This window comes from Rhodamnia argentea, chromosome 8, assembly GCF_020921035.1.
Source record: "Rhodamnia argentea isolate NSW1041297 chromosome 8, ASM2092103v1, whole genome shotgun sequence".
NCBI classification, from domain to species: domain Eukaryota; kingdom Viridiplantae; phylum Streptophyta; class Magnoliopsida; order Myrtales; family Myrtaceae; genus Rhodamnia; species Rhodamnia argentea.
This window is the reverse complement of record NC_063157.1, coordinates 24,434,637-24,450,661: the sequence shown is the minus strand read 5'-3', so window position 1 is coordinate 24,450,661 and position 16,025 is coordinate 24,434,637. Positions and strand designations below refer to the sequence as shown.

General features: G+C 41.4%; 1 protein-coding gene across 1 annotated transcript; it reads left to right on the top strand.

Moving 5' to 3' along the window:
• The first annotated feature begins 3,765 nt into the window (after positions 1–3,765).
• On the top strand, positions 3,766–4,347 carry LOC115735385. Its single transcript, XM_030666607.1, has one exon. The coding sequence runs from the start codon at positions 3,766–3,768 to the stop codon at positions 4,345–4,347; it is 582 nt and encodes a 193-aa protein (XP_030522467.1).
• Positions 4,348–16,025: the final 11,678 nt, after the last annotated feature.

Sequence of the window (16,025 nt, the reverse complement as noted above, 5' to 3'; positions counted from 1 at the left end):
AGATCAACCGATCTATTGCAGCAACGAGGGCTTCCGAGCTGCAGCCGCCACCCACCATAGCCGGCAATGCCCCGCGAGGGTGGGAGTTGGCCGATGGGGCCTCGCCCTCACAAATTTGGGGTGAGACTCAACCTCACCCAGTTTGCAAGGGGAAGGGCAAGGCTGAGGCCCAGTCATCCCCGGTGAGGCCTTGCTTGCGGCCGGCGAGGGTCGCCGGCCATCCGCCACCCTCGCGGGCCATCGGCGGCGATGGTAGGTGGCGGCAACCGGGGCTTCCAAGCCTTAGCCGCTGCAAAACAAAATTTTTTTAATTTTTTTAGCTTTTTTTTTAGTTTTTTAACTTTTGGCTTTTTTTTTTATTGCTGACTTGGAAGCTCCATCGAGCCAAGTAGATGCCACATTAGATTTTCAGCGAAACTCATCGAAGTTGGCACTGAAATAACCGTTTTTCAAAAAAATTGACACTTAAATGATAAAAAAAAAAATATTGACACTAAAGTGACTGCCGTATACAAATATTAGCACTCTTAGTGTCCTTCTACACATAAAAATCCAAAAAACTATCTAAGAAAAAAATTCTTTTACTCAAACAAATACACTTTTAGCTTGGAATACTGCCTTTCTACCATCCATTAACACTACGAATAGTGCCACGCACCAAATCTGTTCCATCAATTTATTCATATAAATCTGACTCCACATGAGAATTCTTCATTTCAATCTCGTTCTTCACGACACCTCGATTTATTTTAGATATAAAATTGACCAAAATTCTTACTGTATATGAATACCGACATGCATATGCAACATTTGTATATTCCTGCTTCATTCAGTTTAGCGGGTAATTTCCCATCTTTGGAAATCTTCACCAACCTCCACGTTTCATCGTCACATGCAGGTGGATGATGTTTCTTTTGTGCTGCCAAACGAAGAGGACATAAACAGTAAGGTCCCAGTCACTATTAGATTTAGATTAACGAGTAGAAACAAACTTCCATTAGGCTTGCAAACTCTCTCCTGGAACTTACCCAAAGTGTCAATATGTGCTGATGAGAAAGAAGCCAGTCATTTCTTGTTTGTCAGAAATTTCTAAGCTCCGTGCAAGTGTCGTGCCTGTGTCGTGCAGGAAAGTCGCTAGCATCTCCGGAAATCGATTGACGTGGATGACGGTTGTCCTACATGACAAGGTCGACGTTGATGTGGATATTTTCTATGATTTTTTTAAATCGAATTTTTTTTTCTTTTTTTTCATTTTATTTTGGCCGGTGAGGGCTATCTCGCACATAGCCATTGGAGTTAGGGGTGATCGGTTCTAGGTAAACATGGCCAAATGGAACTGTGGGGCCCGGAACCGGCTTGTTGATGGGGCCCACGGTTCCGATCCGGAACCAGGGGCCCGGAACCGGCCCGTTGATCGGGCCCACGGTTCCAACTCGGAACCGCCGGTTGAAACCCTTTTTTTCAAAGAAAAAAAAACAAAAAAAGGGGGAGGCTTGGGGAAATTGACGGTTCCGAACCGGAACTAGAATCAGCCCGGAACCACCGGTTCCACCTTTTCATGAAACCGGAACTGCCGTTTCTTGAATTGGAACCAGTGGTTCGGCCAAACCGGCCATGTCTAATTCTAGGATGGGTGGTTTCCATCCTAGAACCTTGCACCGCCTGCTAGGGACCGGTTTCGCAAAAGGAAAATCGTGAACTGCCCACTTGTTTCATGGACCCATCCGAAAACCAAACCACCGATCAAATTCGGTTCTTGGATGAGTCTATGGAATTGGTCCTATCAAGTAATAATGACCTCTTTACTAAAAACATTTTGCTCGAATTATTAAAATGGACCCCATCAACTCTCACAAACAAAAAGCCAGTCTCTTTGCCGTCATGCTTCTAATTAAGATAGAAGAAGCACATAAAAGGAAACACGTAAACCCAAAAAAGCGATGGACATAGTATATGACAAATGTAATTCATCTTGAAGCATTCCGTCAACAGATTCATCATCATATTTATGTGCACCCAGCTTTTAGCAATGCAGTAGCTATCTCTTGGAGGATACGCCTTTAACTAGATTGTCATGGGCCCAACAAATCATCAGATCATAAGAGATATATTATATAGATAGGTCCGAGTCGATTGATCCGGGTGGATGGTTCACACTTGAAATAAAAAATCGGACCGTACTCGTTGGTTCTAGCGAATTAGAACTAAGAATCGAACCGGTACTTGATATTAATCACCCAAAACTAGTCGGCTTGGTACAGTCCGGCTCGGGTGGATTCCGAATTTTTTGCCCACCCCTAATTGGGGCTACAAGGAAAAAAAATTAAAAATTTAAAAAACTAAGAAAAAAGTAAAAAGAAGAATAAAGTACTTAAAATTCAATTTTTTAAATAATTATAAAAAATAAGAAAAAGTAAAAATGAAAAAATAATTAAAATTTTAACTTTTTTTAAAAACTGTAAAAAATATATATATCAAAGTCGGTCTTGACTCGCCACATAGGACAATCGGTATCGATGTCGGCGATTTCTGATTAAAGTTGGTCAGATGAATTTAATTGATACGGATGTAAAAATTTTAAAGCTAAATTGATCAAATTAAAAGATTTAAGATTGAATTTGCATCGATCGATGCAATGATTTTACTGTTCCGGACTTTTGCAGCCTACAATATGCGGCCGGATTTTAAGTTTTCGTTTTTTCGTTCACGTGTCGCTCCTTTAGTGGATCTGACTAGGATGACTGTAAGCCACGTGATGTGCCAACAGACGCGCCGAGTATTCTCTCCTTCCAGTAGATTCTAAACGCAACGCGCCCCCTCCCTCCGCTGACATAGGCTCGAAGTCAGAGCCACATGGCGAGTGAAGCGACGAAGAGCCGAGTGTAAGAGGAAGTCAACGCACGTGTGCATGGAACTTTCTCGTCTCGTGCCTTAATGAGGACAGATTACCGTCCGAGTCCAACCCACTCGCTTCTTCCACATAAACGAGGGGACTTTAGCTTTTTTACGTGATGACTCGGCCTAGTGAAACGAATAATAAATCTCTTTACCAGCGTGTAACCAAATTCCTCTGATTTTCAAGAATTATCGATTGTCAAAAAATATTTCCGAATCGTTCGACTTTGTTAGGATATTTCAAATATTAAATCGCACCTTCGTATATCTGCTCAATCTTTTAAAATAATCGACAGCTGTCCTGCAAATCCTTACCAACATCAATTAAAGTTCACAACTTCAAATCCTAAAAAATAACTTTTAAAGTTACGAAGCTAAGAACAGAAGGTAAGTCGCTAGATCGTACTCCGAAAAAATAGGCTCGCGACGAGTGTGAAGCAAAATCGAAAGCTGGTCGCGTTATGTATCGGTTCAGGACGCATGATCCGAAACTCTAGAATTACTCCCCCAAGAGGAGAAATCCCATGTGAATATTACTCTTCAATCGTACGCGTCAGTGGCCAGCTACGGCGTTCTCTCGCCTCCCTCGTTTCCTCCGAAAGTACAATGTTAAGAAGCCACGAATCTGCCCAGACGCGGCTTCGTCAAAAAATTTTCTTTGTTCATTAATTTCCCTTACCCTTGTTATAAAACCATGTCGTGAACCCAATTTCTTTCCCCATCGCCTCCTCCTTCAACGCTTTCGGGCACCAGAGTCGTTTTCTCCCAATGGAGTCCGCCGCCGCCGCCGCCGCCGCCGCCGCCGCCGCCGCCTCCCCTGCCCCCGCCCCCGCCCCCTCCTCCGGACCCTTCGAAATCATCTTCCGTACAATGCAGTCGCTGGTCCTCCTTGTTGTCTTGATGGGCGCGGTCGTCGCCATCGCGTGGCTCGTCCTGAACCCTCACCCTCCCACGTTCCGGCTCGACTCCCTCTCCCTCTCCGGCCTCCCCAACGCCTCCGACATCTCGTCCCCTCCTCTGAAACTCCACATCAGAATCCTGCTCACCGCGTCCAACCCCAACAAGAAACTCGCCCTGGCCATCCAGGACGTCGACCTCTTTGTCGCGCTATTTCAACACGGTCACAGGCTCCCTCTCTCGAGCCACAACGACACATTACCATCAGAAAATTACATCAGCAAGAGGGGCCACCGAGCCCTCACGGTCGTGGCGGAAGCAGGCCTGCCGCCTGGCCGCGGAAGGAGAATGAAGAGGCTATATCAGTTCACTCAAGGGTCGGCGGTGATGTTGGTGAGGATGAAGGTTACGGTCAAGTTCATGCACGGGTATTGGCCGAGCAAGCAAGCAACGGTGAAGGTTGGATGCGGGCATTTGACCATCGGGATTTCGCCGTCGACACAAACGGGGGAGTTAAAAGAAGGAGGGAAGGATTGCAGGGCTGGCTTCGCTTAATCTGCAGAAATTGACGGGAAAGCTCAGCTTTTCATCATTAGTCTTGGGTTTTCCAATTTCTTCATCACTTGCTAATCTTCTGATGATCATCATTTCGGCGTTCTTGGAAGAACGTTGGCGAACAGGGCACGCATGGGTGGCGGGAGCACTTCATTCCTTTTAGAATGGATGGAGTTTCTCTTCCAGTTGTAGCTGCTTCTGCAGCCTTAGTCAATCGTGTACCTTTTAGGAATTCGTTAATCAAATGAAGTTAATTTGAAGATATTATCGTTATTAAGCTTCCTTAACTTCGTAACCATGCTTCAGCTCTGTCTACAATCATTAGATTTGCTTCTAGTTTTTAATCATTTTCATTTCCTTCTCTTAGCTTTCAAGTGCATGGAGGGAGAGAGAGAGAGTGAGAGAGACGGAAAATGAATGATTTGAAAAATATTTTTCCGTAAATGATCGCTTCTATAACTTACAAAAAATGAACGGACAAAAATTATTTTGCCGTCCACGAAATTGCTGTGGAGAATGGGAACATGGTAAATCGACCAATTATTTCAAGTGACTCAAGCTATTATTTTAAAGAAAATATTTTTCAAATGATTCATTCTCCCGCGAAACAAACGGAGCCCGATTATTGAACCATTTTTTCTTATATCCTTCTTCCGCCGTGAATGCCAAGTTGGAGCGTGGGACGTGCAGGTTGCCTTCTCGGCTCCTTCCTCCTTTTAAGTCAAGTTCACCAAAAAAAAAGCTGAGAAACGAACGACGACTTCTTGCCCGAATCAAATAAGAAACGACGACGAAGATCCGCCGACTTCTGAGCCCACCACAATCCGCTGACTTGAGGTTGACTTAGAGTCTGTTGACTTAGGGTGCGTATTGTAACGCTCCGGAAAAAGTGTTTCGGTTCCCAAAGTGTTCCCTGAACACTTTGGGAACGGAAACGCGTATGGTAAAAAAGTGTTCCCAAAGTGTTCCGGGAACACTTTTCAGAAATGGGAACACTTTTGGAGCAGAAACGAGAAGCAAAAAATACTTGTTTCTTTATTCCCGGAACACTTTTATCAAAGCTTTTGAACACATTTTATAACGCAAGAGGAACACTTTTTGCAACCCTCTGTTCCTGGACTACTCCTTCACACTTTCAAAGACGACGACTTTTTATCAAAGCTTTTGAACACATTTTTTTTTTGAAGTTACCAAACGCGTTTACGTTCCTAAAAATCGTAGCCGGGAACAGAAACGAAAAAAAGTGTTTATGTTCCAAAAGTTGTTCCGGGAACAGAAACGTTACCATACGCACCCTTAGAGTCCCAACACGTACGATGAAACCCGGCCTTCTTCTCCTGTTTTTTGCTTTGGCTCGAAGTGAATGAAGCTTTACTTGAGCGTGTGGCGGCTATCAATTATTTATGTCCAAACATTTGATCAAACAATGGAAACACTTTTCACTAATTTATTTTTCTAAGCAATACAAATGATTATTATTTTTTCTAAAGTATTTTTCAAATCACTCGTTTTTCACAAAATAAATAAAGTCTTAATGCTCGATCATCGCATATGGCGCGAAATAGATAATCGATGTGATGCATGTGATGACCTCTAACTTGATATTCACCCTTACAGATCGACTTCCGCAACTCTTACCCCGATAAAGTTTTGCCCCCTTTATTCCGTGGGATATATATATGCATTTTTTTTTTACGTCCAAATCCGTGGGATATGACCTCTTTTACTATTTGTGTTGACCACAGAGGGAAGACTTCTTCCATTTTTTTTTTTTGGGCCAACGGTATTACGATTTGGCCCAATTGCTCAAAACGTTCGGGCATAAAAAGGATGGGCTCAGCGGCTCAGCCCACAACTTCTCAAATCTATTGTTCCAAAATTGTCGGCCCACGATCAAGCATGGAATAATTAGCCAAATCGGAGGCTGCGGGACCCACTAAAAATTCAACTCTCCATTCCATTCACTTTGCATCCCCTAATTCCAAGAAAAATAATACCCTATATAGAATGTATCTATCTAAGTAATATGACTTTGCATATTTCATGTTTCAAAACGGATTATATGAACTCAAAGTATGCGATAAGAGGAAATTTGAGAAAGTTCGACCGTGTCCGATTTCTTTTCCTTTTCATTTCGGACTCCATATGTCCGGCTGGACTCCCTGTTGGAGTTAGTGAATACTTCGGGGACCCTTATTTCTCACACCGGGCACGCCCACGTGAGCTTAAGGAAACCGAAGTATGATCTAACGATATGTGATCCCCGCGCACGGGATGCGGGGGTTCGGGGGTAGCGTCCTTGACATGGGTGTCCCACTGCCCGGTGAGCGGGCGGGGGTTCGAGGGTAGCGCCCCCGAAACCTCAACGAGTTTGGGCTTTTGTCTAAGTTAACCCATTTGTTGAAGGATTAAAGGGATTTCGGATAGATTACGTTTTTGACCCGTTTAGGGCATATATATTTGCTCGTTTTTTGCTAATCATTGTAACGAGTTGTGCGGCTACAAACCAAAATCATAGTGAAATCTCTTTGCGGGACGTAGCCCTATTCTAGGGTGAACCTGGGTAAACCGTGCGTCGTTTATTTTTCTTCTATTATCCGTGCGATCATTCTGAATCGATTTACGATAGATCTCTTCACTCCCTCTCCCTCTCCGGCCTCCCCAACGCCTCCGACACCTCATCCTCTCCTCCGAAACTCCACGTCGCAATCGAACTTACCGCCACCGACCCCAACAAGAAGGTTAAACTCGCCCCGGTCATCCAGGACGTCCACCTTGTCCTCGCGCTAATTCACCGCAGTCACCGATTGCCTCTCTCGAGCCACAATGACACATCATCATCGGAATATCGCATCGGCAAGAGGGGCCGCTGAGTCCTCACGTTCGAGGCGGAACCAGGCCTGAGGCCTGGACACGAAACGAGGAGGAAGAGGCCATGTCAGTTCACTCAAGGGCCGGCGGTGATGTCGGTGAAGTTGAAGGTTAGTGTCAAGTTCATGCTTGGTTATTGGCCGACCAAGCGAGCGTCGGTGAAGGTCGCATGCAGGGATTTGAGCGTCGGGCTTCCGTCGTCGAGACGCCCTGGGAAGTTAAAAGGTGGAGGGAAGGATTGCTCGGTTTGGTTCGCTTAATCAGCAGAAATTAACGGGAAAGCTCAGCTTTTCACCATTAGTCTTGGGTTTTCCAATTTCTTCATCATTTGCTAATCTTCTGAAGATCGTCGTTTCGGCGTTCTTCGAAGAACGTTGGCGAACAGTGCATGCATGGATGCACACGGGAGTTGAAGTTTCTGTTCGTGTAGTTAATTTGAAGTTACGTATTGTTGTTAAGTAACCTTAACTTTGTGACCTTTGCTTCAGCTGTGTTTGCAATCATTAGTTGTCGATTTGCTTGTTTTTGAAACAAAAGGTCATCTTCCTCTCCTCCTTTTAGCTTTCTAGTGCGCATCGAGAGAGAGATATGTACATTAGAAGCAACTACGAGATAGAAATATCGAGTGGATGGAGAGGACGATCGACCACGATTTGCAAGAAAAGTCAACTAATAAGGCTGCGTTTTCTTCGCAGAAAAACGAATGACCGCTTAAATAGCTTACAAAATTGAACGGACCAAAAATATTGTATCCCTCATGAAATATTAGACATTGTTCGCTAATTATTTCAAGGGAATCAAACGATTATTTTCAAAAATGTATTTTCTAAGTCATTTATTTTTCGTGAAATGAATGGAGTCTAATTATTGAACCATTTACTTATTCCTTCTTCTGCCGTGAATGCGAAGATCAAGCGTGGGACATGCAGGTTACCTTCTCGGCTCCTTCCTCTTTTAAGTCAAACTTTCTAAAGAAAAGCTCAGAAAGGAGCGACGACGGCTTCTTGCCCGAAACAGATAAGAAACAACGACAAAGATCCGCCGACCTCTGAGCCCATCGCAATCCGCTGATTTAAGGTTGACTTAGACCCCATCACGTACGATGAAACCCGGCCTCCTTCTCTTGTTTTTTTTGCTTGTTCTGGAGGTGCATCAAACTTAGACTCTCTTTGTTTAGCAAAAATAAATAATTTCAAAAATATTTTTCTAAAAATAATTACATGTGTCGCTTTAAATGATTGATTCGCTGAAAATATTTTCATCGCCAACAATTTTATGTAAAAATTTGAGTACATTATGGAAATACTTTTGGCCAATTCATTTTTGTAAGTGATATAAGCGATCATCTTCCGAAAAATATTTATCAAATTACTTATTTTTTACGAAACAAGCGGAGTCTTAATATTTGATTGTCATAGATCGTACAAAATAGATAATCGATGCGATGCGCGTGACGACCCCCATCTTGATATTCTCCACTTATAGATCGACTGACGCAACTCTTCCCCCGATAAAGTTTCGCCCCTTTTATTCCGTGGGATGCGACCTGTTCTGCTATTCGGGTCGACCACAGAGTTTAGACTTCGTCTTCTTCTTTTTTTTTTAGCTCGACGAAATGAAATAGCATCAATATATACGAATGCAAAGTTTACTGCCCGATATTCTAACAAAAATTCCGACGCATCGGTTATTATGTCTCTCTTGTTACTCAGACTTAGTCTATGTTTCATTGTTCTTGGGCTAACATATATCACGTATGTAAGGGATGGGCTCATTGTTCTTGGTCCTTTTTTGGGCCAATAGTATTACGATTTGGCCCATTTTCTCAAAAAGCTCGGACTTAAAAGGATGGGCTCAGCCCACAACTTCTCGTTTACTATTCCAAAATTTCCGGCCCATGATCAAGCAAAGAATAATTAGCCGCATCGGAGAATGCGGGACCCACTAAAAAAGAAAAATTCAACTTTCCATACCATTCACCTTGTATCCCTTAATTCCAAAAAGAGTCTAGTGATTCTGATCCTCTGTTTCTGTTCCCAGAAACAAAAATGGATCAGAAACATGTTTGGTAATGAGAAAAAAAAATGATTTAAATTCTGGTCCCGGGAACACTTTTGGATCACTTTTCAGAAGCAAAAAAAAGATGATTCCGGTGTTTTAGAACACTTTTGGGGATCACTTTTTTGCACGATATACTTATGACTTATCCCTCATACTTATAATTAAAATTTTAATATAAAATGCTATTATTTTAAAAAAAATCCATGTGGATTTTCAACTTTACATAAATTAAAATAAATTAAAATTCAATTATAAACATTGTTAAAAATTAATTTTCTTAAATTAAAAATTTTATTTAAGGTAAATTTAATAAAAATTTTAAAAATTTAAGAAATGGGGGAAATAAAAAATATTTAGATTTTTAATTTAATAATTTTAAAAAAATTTAAGATTGAAAAAAGCTAAAATTTTGAGAAAAAAATTCTCGTCACCAGATTCTTCCCCTCCCTTTTTTTAAAAAAAATATTTTTTTTTGTAAAATTTTAAGCCTATTTTTAAATTCAATTTAAATTTAAATTTGAATTTTAAAAATCAGTTTTTAGAAAATTTTTAAATCTAATTTATTTTTTTATATTAAGGGACCTCTAATGCGTATGTTTTTTTTTTCTTCGAATTTTTAGCTATTTTATTTTTTATTCTAATTAAGTTTGTATTTTTTTATTTCCTATTATGTTTTTTCAACTTTTATCTTTTTTTTTTTATTAAAGACTGGACCCAACCCTCCATGTCGCGAACTAAATCTCTATTTTTTCTCCATTTTTCGAGCCGCACAAAAAAAATTTCGAGTCGGGTGAAAAAAAAATCAATGTAGTTGAGTTGCATGTCTTGTAAGTTTGTATGATGTGTAATTACAAGAGTGCAAAACTATAGGCGGTTGCACAATGAGGAGCTTTTCTTTCAATTTTTTTTTGGGTAATCAATCTAAAAGTCACAAGAAATAATAACAAACAAATGATTTAGACAAATTCTGTAAATGTAATACGAGTTACTTTTCAAACAATATAAACAACTGCATACTCATGACAAATTGACAAACGAATTGGGAACGGAAATTTTGTTGCTTTTTTTTTTTTTGCTCCATAATCACTATTTGATTATTTTCCCTATTCTTTGTCATCAAATGTGATTATATAATTATTTGATTTAAATGACAAATTGGGAACGGAAATTTTGTGCAACTACCAAACGCGTTTCTGTTTCAGGAACAAAAATTTTAAACATTTACCAAACGCGTTTTGATTCTCAAAAAATCATTCAGAGAACAGAATAAAAAAAAGTGATTTTGATCAGAATTATTTTTTGGGAACAGAATCACCGTTAAACAGAGCCTTAATACCCTATATAGAATGTATCTACCTAAGTAATACGACTACGCAATATTTCATGTTTCAAAATGGATTATGTGAACTCGAAGTATATGGTAAGAGAAAATTTGAGAAAACTTAACTATGTCCAATTTCGTTTTTCTTTTCATTTCGAAGTCCATATATTCCGAAGACTAAAGTTAGTTAAATTTTAGTCGAACAAAAAGATGGCCCAAAGAGGAGAGTAGTGTACAATAGTCAGTTAGTAGAAGAGAGTTAGAGATAGGACAAATAAAATAATAAAAAAATAAAAAGGGTCGGTTGACTTTGATTATGTTTGTTTTCTTCCTTTTGACTTTTGATACTCCCAAACATAAGTCAAGTGGAAATTCTTGTCAATTCATGCACCAACCAAGATAAAACTATAATTTCATAATTACTTGTCCGTTAAATTCTAAGTTAAAGAAAGAAGAATATTGACAATGGGGTCAATTTATGGCCTTGCATTTTTGGTTGGTCAAAATAGTAGACAATATAAAGACGCGGGAGAAAACCACCTTATCCATATAGGGCCGAGAATTTCGAAACGAAACCGAAACCGGCACATGCCAAGATCAATCCAGGCTGAAGTCAATTGATGCTTTTCTTGATTATATACATATAAGGCGCTCATACAGTCCTAGCTCGGTTGCCTCAAGCCACAAAGGGTGGGCTTTTGGACACGCAAAAAAGGGAAAGTGGGTGGAGGGTTTTTCTCAACTAGAGTTGAGGGCGGGTAGAGTCTCATTGATCAAGGAGCTAGCAATCACCCAAGCATAAGCGGAGGATCTAGATATGTACTTGAATTGATGAAAAGATAAATTACATTGAAAATTGTAATAGTTCATAAATGAGTTTGTCCTTTTGGGATGCCCATTAGATTCAAAAAATCCATAGCAATCAACGGGAAAAAGGTAGTTGATATTCAAAACAATTATATGGTTGGAGACCGATCCATGAACATTTGCTCGACTAGTCTTCTCGCTTGACCCAGCTCAATCCAATCAAAAGTCCCCTAGAACTTGCTCTTCACCAAACAAAGGTGATTGTCTTCTATATCTCTTCCTGTTGTGCTATTCTGAAAGTTGGGTGGTGTGCAAGACTCGGTTGACTTTGATCACTTCTCTAACGGCTAAAGTACAGTGCAAGTGTCAAAACTTGTGTACGGCGCTCACTTTAGTGCCAAAACTTTCAAAACGCTCACTTTAGTGCTAAGTTCGGAGAAAATCGTTCATTTAAGTGCCAATCCGGCCAAAAAAGTTACGTGGATTTTACAATTAAGTTTATTATCCGATGTAGCAAAATTTTATAGAGCATATGCCACGGTGGATGTCCGACGTGGGTTGTGAATGGAAAGAGTGGGGAAAACGACGACGTTGGGTAATGGTGATTTCCTAAAACGACACCGATCGGTCACTTTCTTCTTCGTTCATCAATGTGCCTCTCTCGTGCGAAGATAGTCGCTCGGTCTGTTCTCCTCGGTCGATCGGTCCCACGAGCTTAGTCACCATCGCTCCTTCGCCATCATTAGTCATCGGTCGGTCGTCATCGACGCTTCCCGAGAATGTATGCATCTCCTTTGTGTCTGCATCCGATAGATTTAGGGTTTGTGTAAATTAGGGCTCCGATCGAATGAGGGTTCCGACGCGAAATTAGGGCTCCCGCGGCAAAATGAGAATTTGAAGGGCGAAATTACAGTTGTTATGGCAAAAATAAGGCTCATACTTGATGCGGTTTGGACGTCCACTTGTTTAATGAAAACATGTGGCTTCGATTCTTCGATAAAGAAAGGTTGAAAGGAGTGGCCATGTGTGAATGCACTTTGCATATTGAAAATATTTTTTATTTAAGCAATGGAGACCTCAAATTCTTTAATGTCAAACAACCGTGTTTTCTAGACAGTAGATACTACACGACAAGGTTCTTTTAATCAAAAGCAAGCCAGTGGGGACCTCCAAGTGAATTTGTTGTTCTTTCTGCATTTGTGGTCCCAAAAGCTTAGACATTTATTAGTTTTTTTCCCTTTTACTATAGGTATGGACAATAATCTTATTGCTGTCATTGTCTGCTATGGGGGCAATTTTGTCATTGGCACCGAGGAGTGGGAGTACGAAGGTGGAAACGAAGGAACCATTTTCCTTGATGTAAGGACAGCATCTTATGTCTCATTTGTGAGGGATATAGTGCACATATTAGGATGCAAAGTGCATAAATTGTTGTATTGTGTTCTCGAAAAGGGCTTGAGGGATGGGTTGAAAGAGTTGTGCGATGATAATGGGTTTAAGGATGTGATTTATCACTACCTTCATGGCAACGAGCGACGGTCTATGTGGAGTATGACAACGATGATGAAGAAGATGATCGTGAAGATGCCCAGCATGATGACCTAACCGAAACCGGAGAAGTAGGCAATGGTAATGTAGAAGGACATGAGGAGTGGGTAGACAGGGAGGATTGGGAGAAAAGACAGGATTGTGAGGGGAGGGAGGACAATGAGGAGGGAGGGGTAAACCACATAGGCAATGAGGGAATCAGTGAATTAGGTTGGGAAGTTGCACAAAGCAATGGCGATGACGATGATGATGAAGTCGTGGCCAATGTCGGTTTCTTGGGGGATGACAATGACGATGATGAGCTTGCATAGTCAAGGGAATATCGCAGGGAGTTTGCAAGGAAAAAGATTGCAGCATTTGTACATATAGAAGGAGGTGCAGCGATAAATAGAGAATAAGAATGTATACCTGCTACATCTGCTGTTCCTGCGGTTAACGATGATGATGAAGTCGTGGACGACCGCAATGGTACTTCCGAGGATGACCTTCAAGAAGGAGAAGTACTTGCACCCCTACGTAGAAGGAAAAGTAAGTATCCTTCTTATGATCCAACCGTGGCATCTCCTACTTTGTGTATTGGTATGACCTTTGACGATGCAAAACAGTTTAAGGATGCTATTGTGAAGAAGTCTATTGGTGAGCAGAGGACACTTGTGTTTGTTAGAAATACGAAGGACTTTGTGAGAGCTAGGTGTTCACAACGTAATTGTGCATGGAAGATCTATGGCGCACCGAGCAAGAGGACCGAGTCATTCCAAATTAGGTCCTTCCAAGAGGAACATACGTGTTCCATTGTTTTTGAAAATAAAAGGGTAACAAGTAAGTGGTTGTCGAAGCACTTCTTCGACAGGATAAAGGCGATGCCGTAGATTAAGAGTCCTCGCTTAAAGCAACTGGTGAAGGAGCAGGTAGAGATTAATGTGTCCGTGAGTCGGTGCAAGAGAGCTAAGTATAGGGTGATGACAACACTCTTGGGTCAGTACAAGCAAGAATATGCCCGGGTGTGAGATTACGCTTACGAATGTAGACTTCAAAACCCACAAAGTAGAGTGTATGTCGAGGTTGTCGAGAGGTCTCTCTCCAATTTGGGGACAATATTTGATAGGTTATATGTGTGTTTCGCTGCTTGTAAGAGGGGATTTTTAGCTGGTTGTAGAAGAATTGTAGGATTGGATGGGTGCTTCCTAAAATGTTTGTGCAAAGGAGAATTGTTATCTGCTATTGGTCGAGATGCGAATAACCAAATGTTTCCAATAGCTTGGGCAATTGTCAAGATAGAAAACAAGGACACTTGGTCCTGGTTCCTTAAAAATGTGATGGCCGACTTGGAGATAACGGACGGGAGAGGTTGGGCTTTCATGAGCGACCAGCAAAAGGTAATGTCATTGCGAAATGAATCTTTTTAGATGTTTCTTGCATTATATTGTATTCTGCAAAATCTTACCATTATTTCTTGGTTTAATATTGTAGGGACTTGTTCCTACGTTGGCTGAGTTGATGCCCTATGCGGAGCATAGGATGTGTGCAAGGCATATATACGCAAATTGGTCAAAGAAGTACAAAGGGGAAAAGTTGCGTAAACAATTCTGGGAAATTGCAAAAAGCACAAACATGGCTGAATTTAGGATAGCCAAACGGGGCTTGCTTGAGCTTACCAAGGATGGTTTCAAGTCCTATTTGAAACCGAAGCGAAACATTGGTATAGGGCCTTCTTTAGCGAAGAATTCAAGTGTGATATCATCGATAACAACCTCAATGAAGCTTTCAATGGTAGCATCTTAGCTGCTAAGTGCAAGCCGATCATTTCCATGCTTGAGGATATACGACTTATGATTATGACAAGGCTGCGCACTAAGAGAGATGATGCTGCAAAATGGACTAGAACATGTGGTCCCGGGATTGCGAAGATATTAGATGACAAGTTGGCTGGTAGTAGGTTCCGCCATCCAATTTGGAATGGCGATGAGGGGTTTGAGATCAAGAAAAAGGGCGATACGTATGTCGTTCACCTACAGAGGAGGAAGTGTTCATGTCGAGCATGGCAGCTAACTGGAATCCCTTGTGAACATGCCGTTGCTGCCATCCAGTTGAACCAAGAAAACCCAGAACATTACATAGATGATTGCTACAATAAAAGGTCGTATCTTGATGCCTACCAATTTATGATGCAACCCATTAGAAGTTGCAAATTCCGGGACCCTACGAATCGTGATGCCCCTACACCTTTGCCACTAAAGAAACAAGTGGGGAGGCCAAAGCGGAGACGAAGAATGCAAGAAGGGGAGATTTCAAAGTAAAGGATGAGCAAGGCTGGTGCAAAGATGACGTGCTCCTACCGCCATAAGGATGGGCACAATAAAAAAGGCTGTCAACCGAGGAAACGACATGAACAGCAGTAGCTTCCCGCAAATGCAGCAGCAGAACTAGGTGAAGAGGGAACACATGGACAAGTTGGACATCCAACCGAAGTGCCAACAGGAAAGCAGATCGCGTCTATAGTTGAACAAACGAGAAGAAAAATTCCAGTAAGTTAATGATTGTGCTTTTTGTTTGTTTGTTTGTCTTGTTTTATGACTACTAATATAGTCTTGTATGATCATTGTAGATGAGACGAAGGGCAAGAGCAGGACTTCCTTCGCAACCTGTTGAGCAGCCTCCTCAAGGGCCAATAGATGGGCAAGTGGGATAGCCACCTCAAGTAGCAACTAGAGGGCATGAAGGGCCAAGAGAAGAGCATACTCGCTCATCTGTTGAACAAAGAAGAAGAAAATATCTAGTAAGGATATTTTATTTGTTGGTCTTGTTTTATGCCAAGTACTCTTAACGTTGTTTGGACACTTCAGGTGAGAACAAGAGCAACATCAAGGCATGATGAGCCAATAGAACCTGTTTAAGAAGTCGCTCCACGCCCACAACTTCCACAACGAACAAGAGGGGCTCTTGGGAAGAGGTTGAGGCAATATGGTTATGGCCTATTCACCGACGATCATACTGGAATGATTATCTTGCATGTAAGTTTAGTAGGATTTGTGCATTAAATGTAGGGTACTTGAAATGTTATAGCTCATTT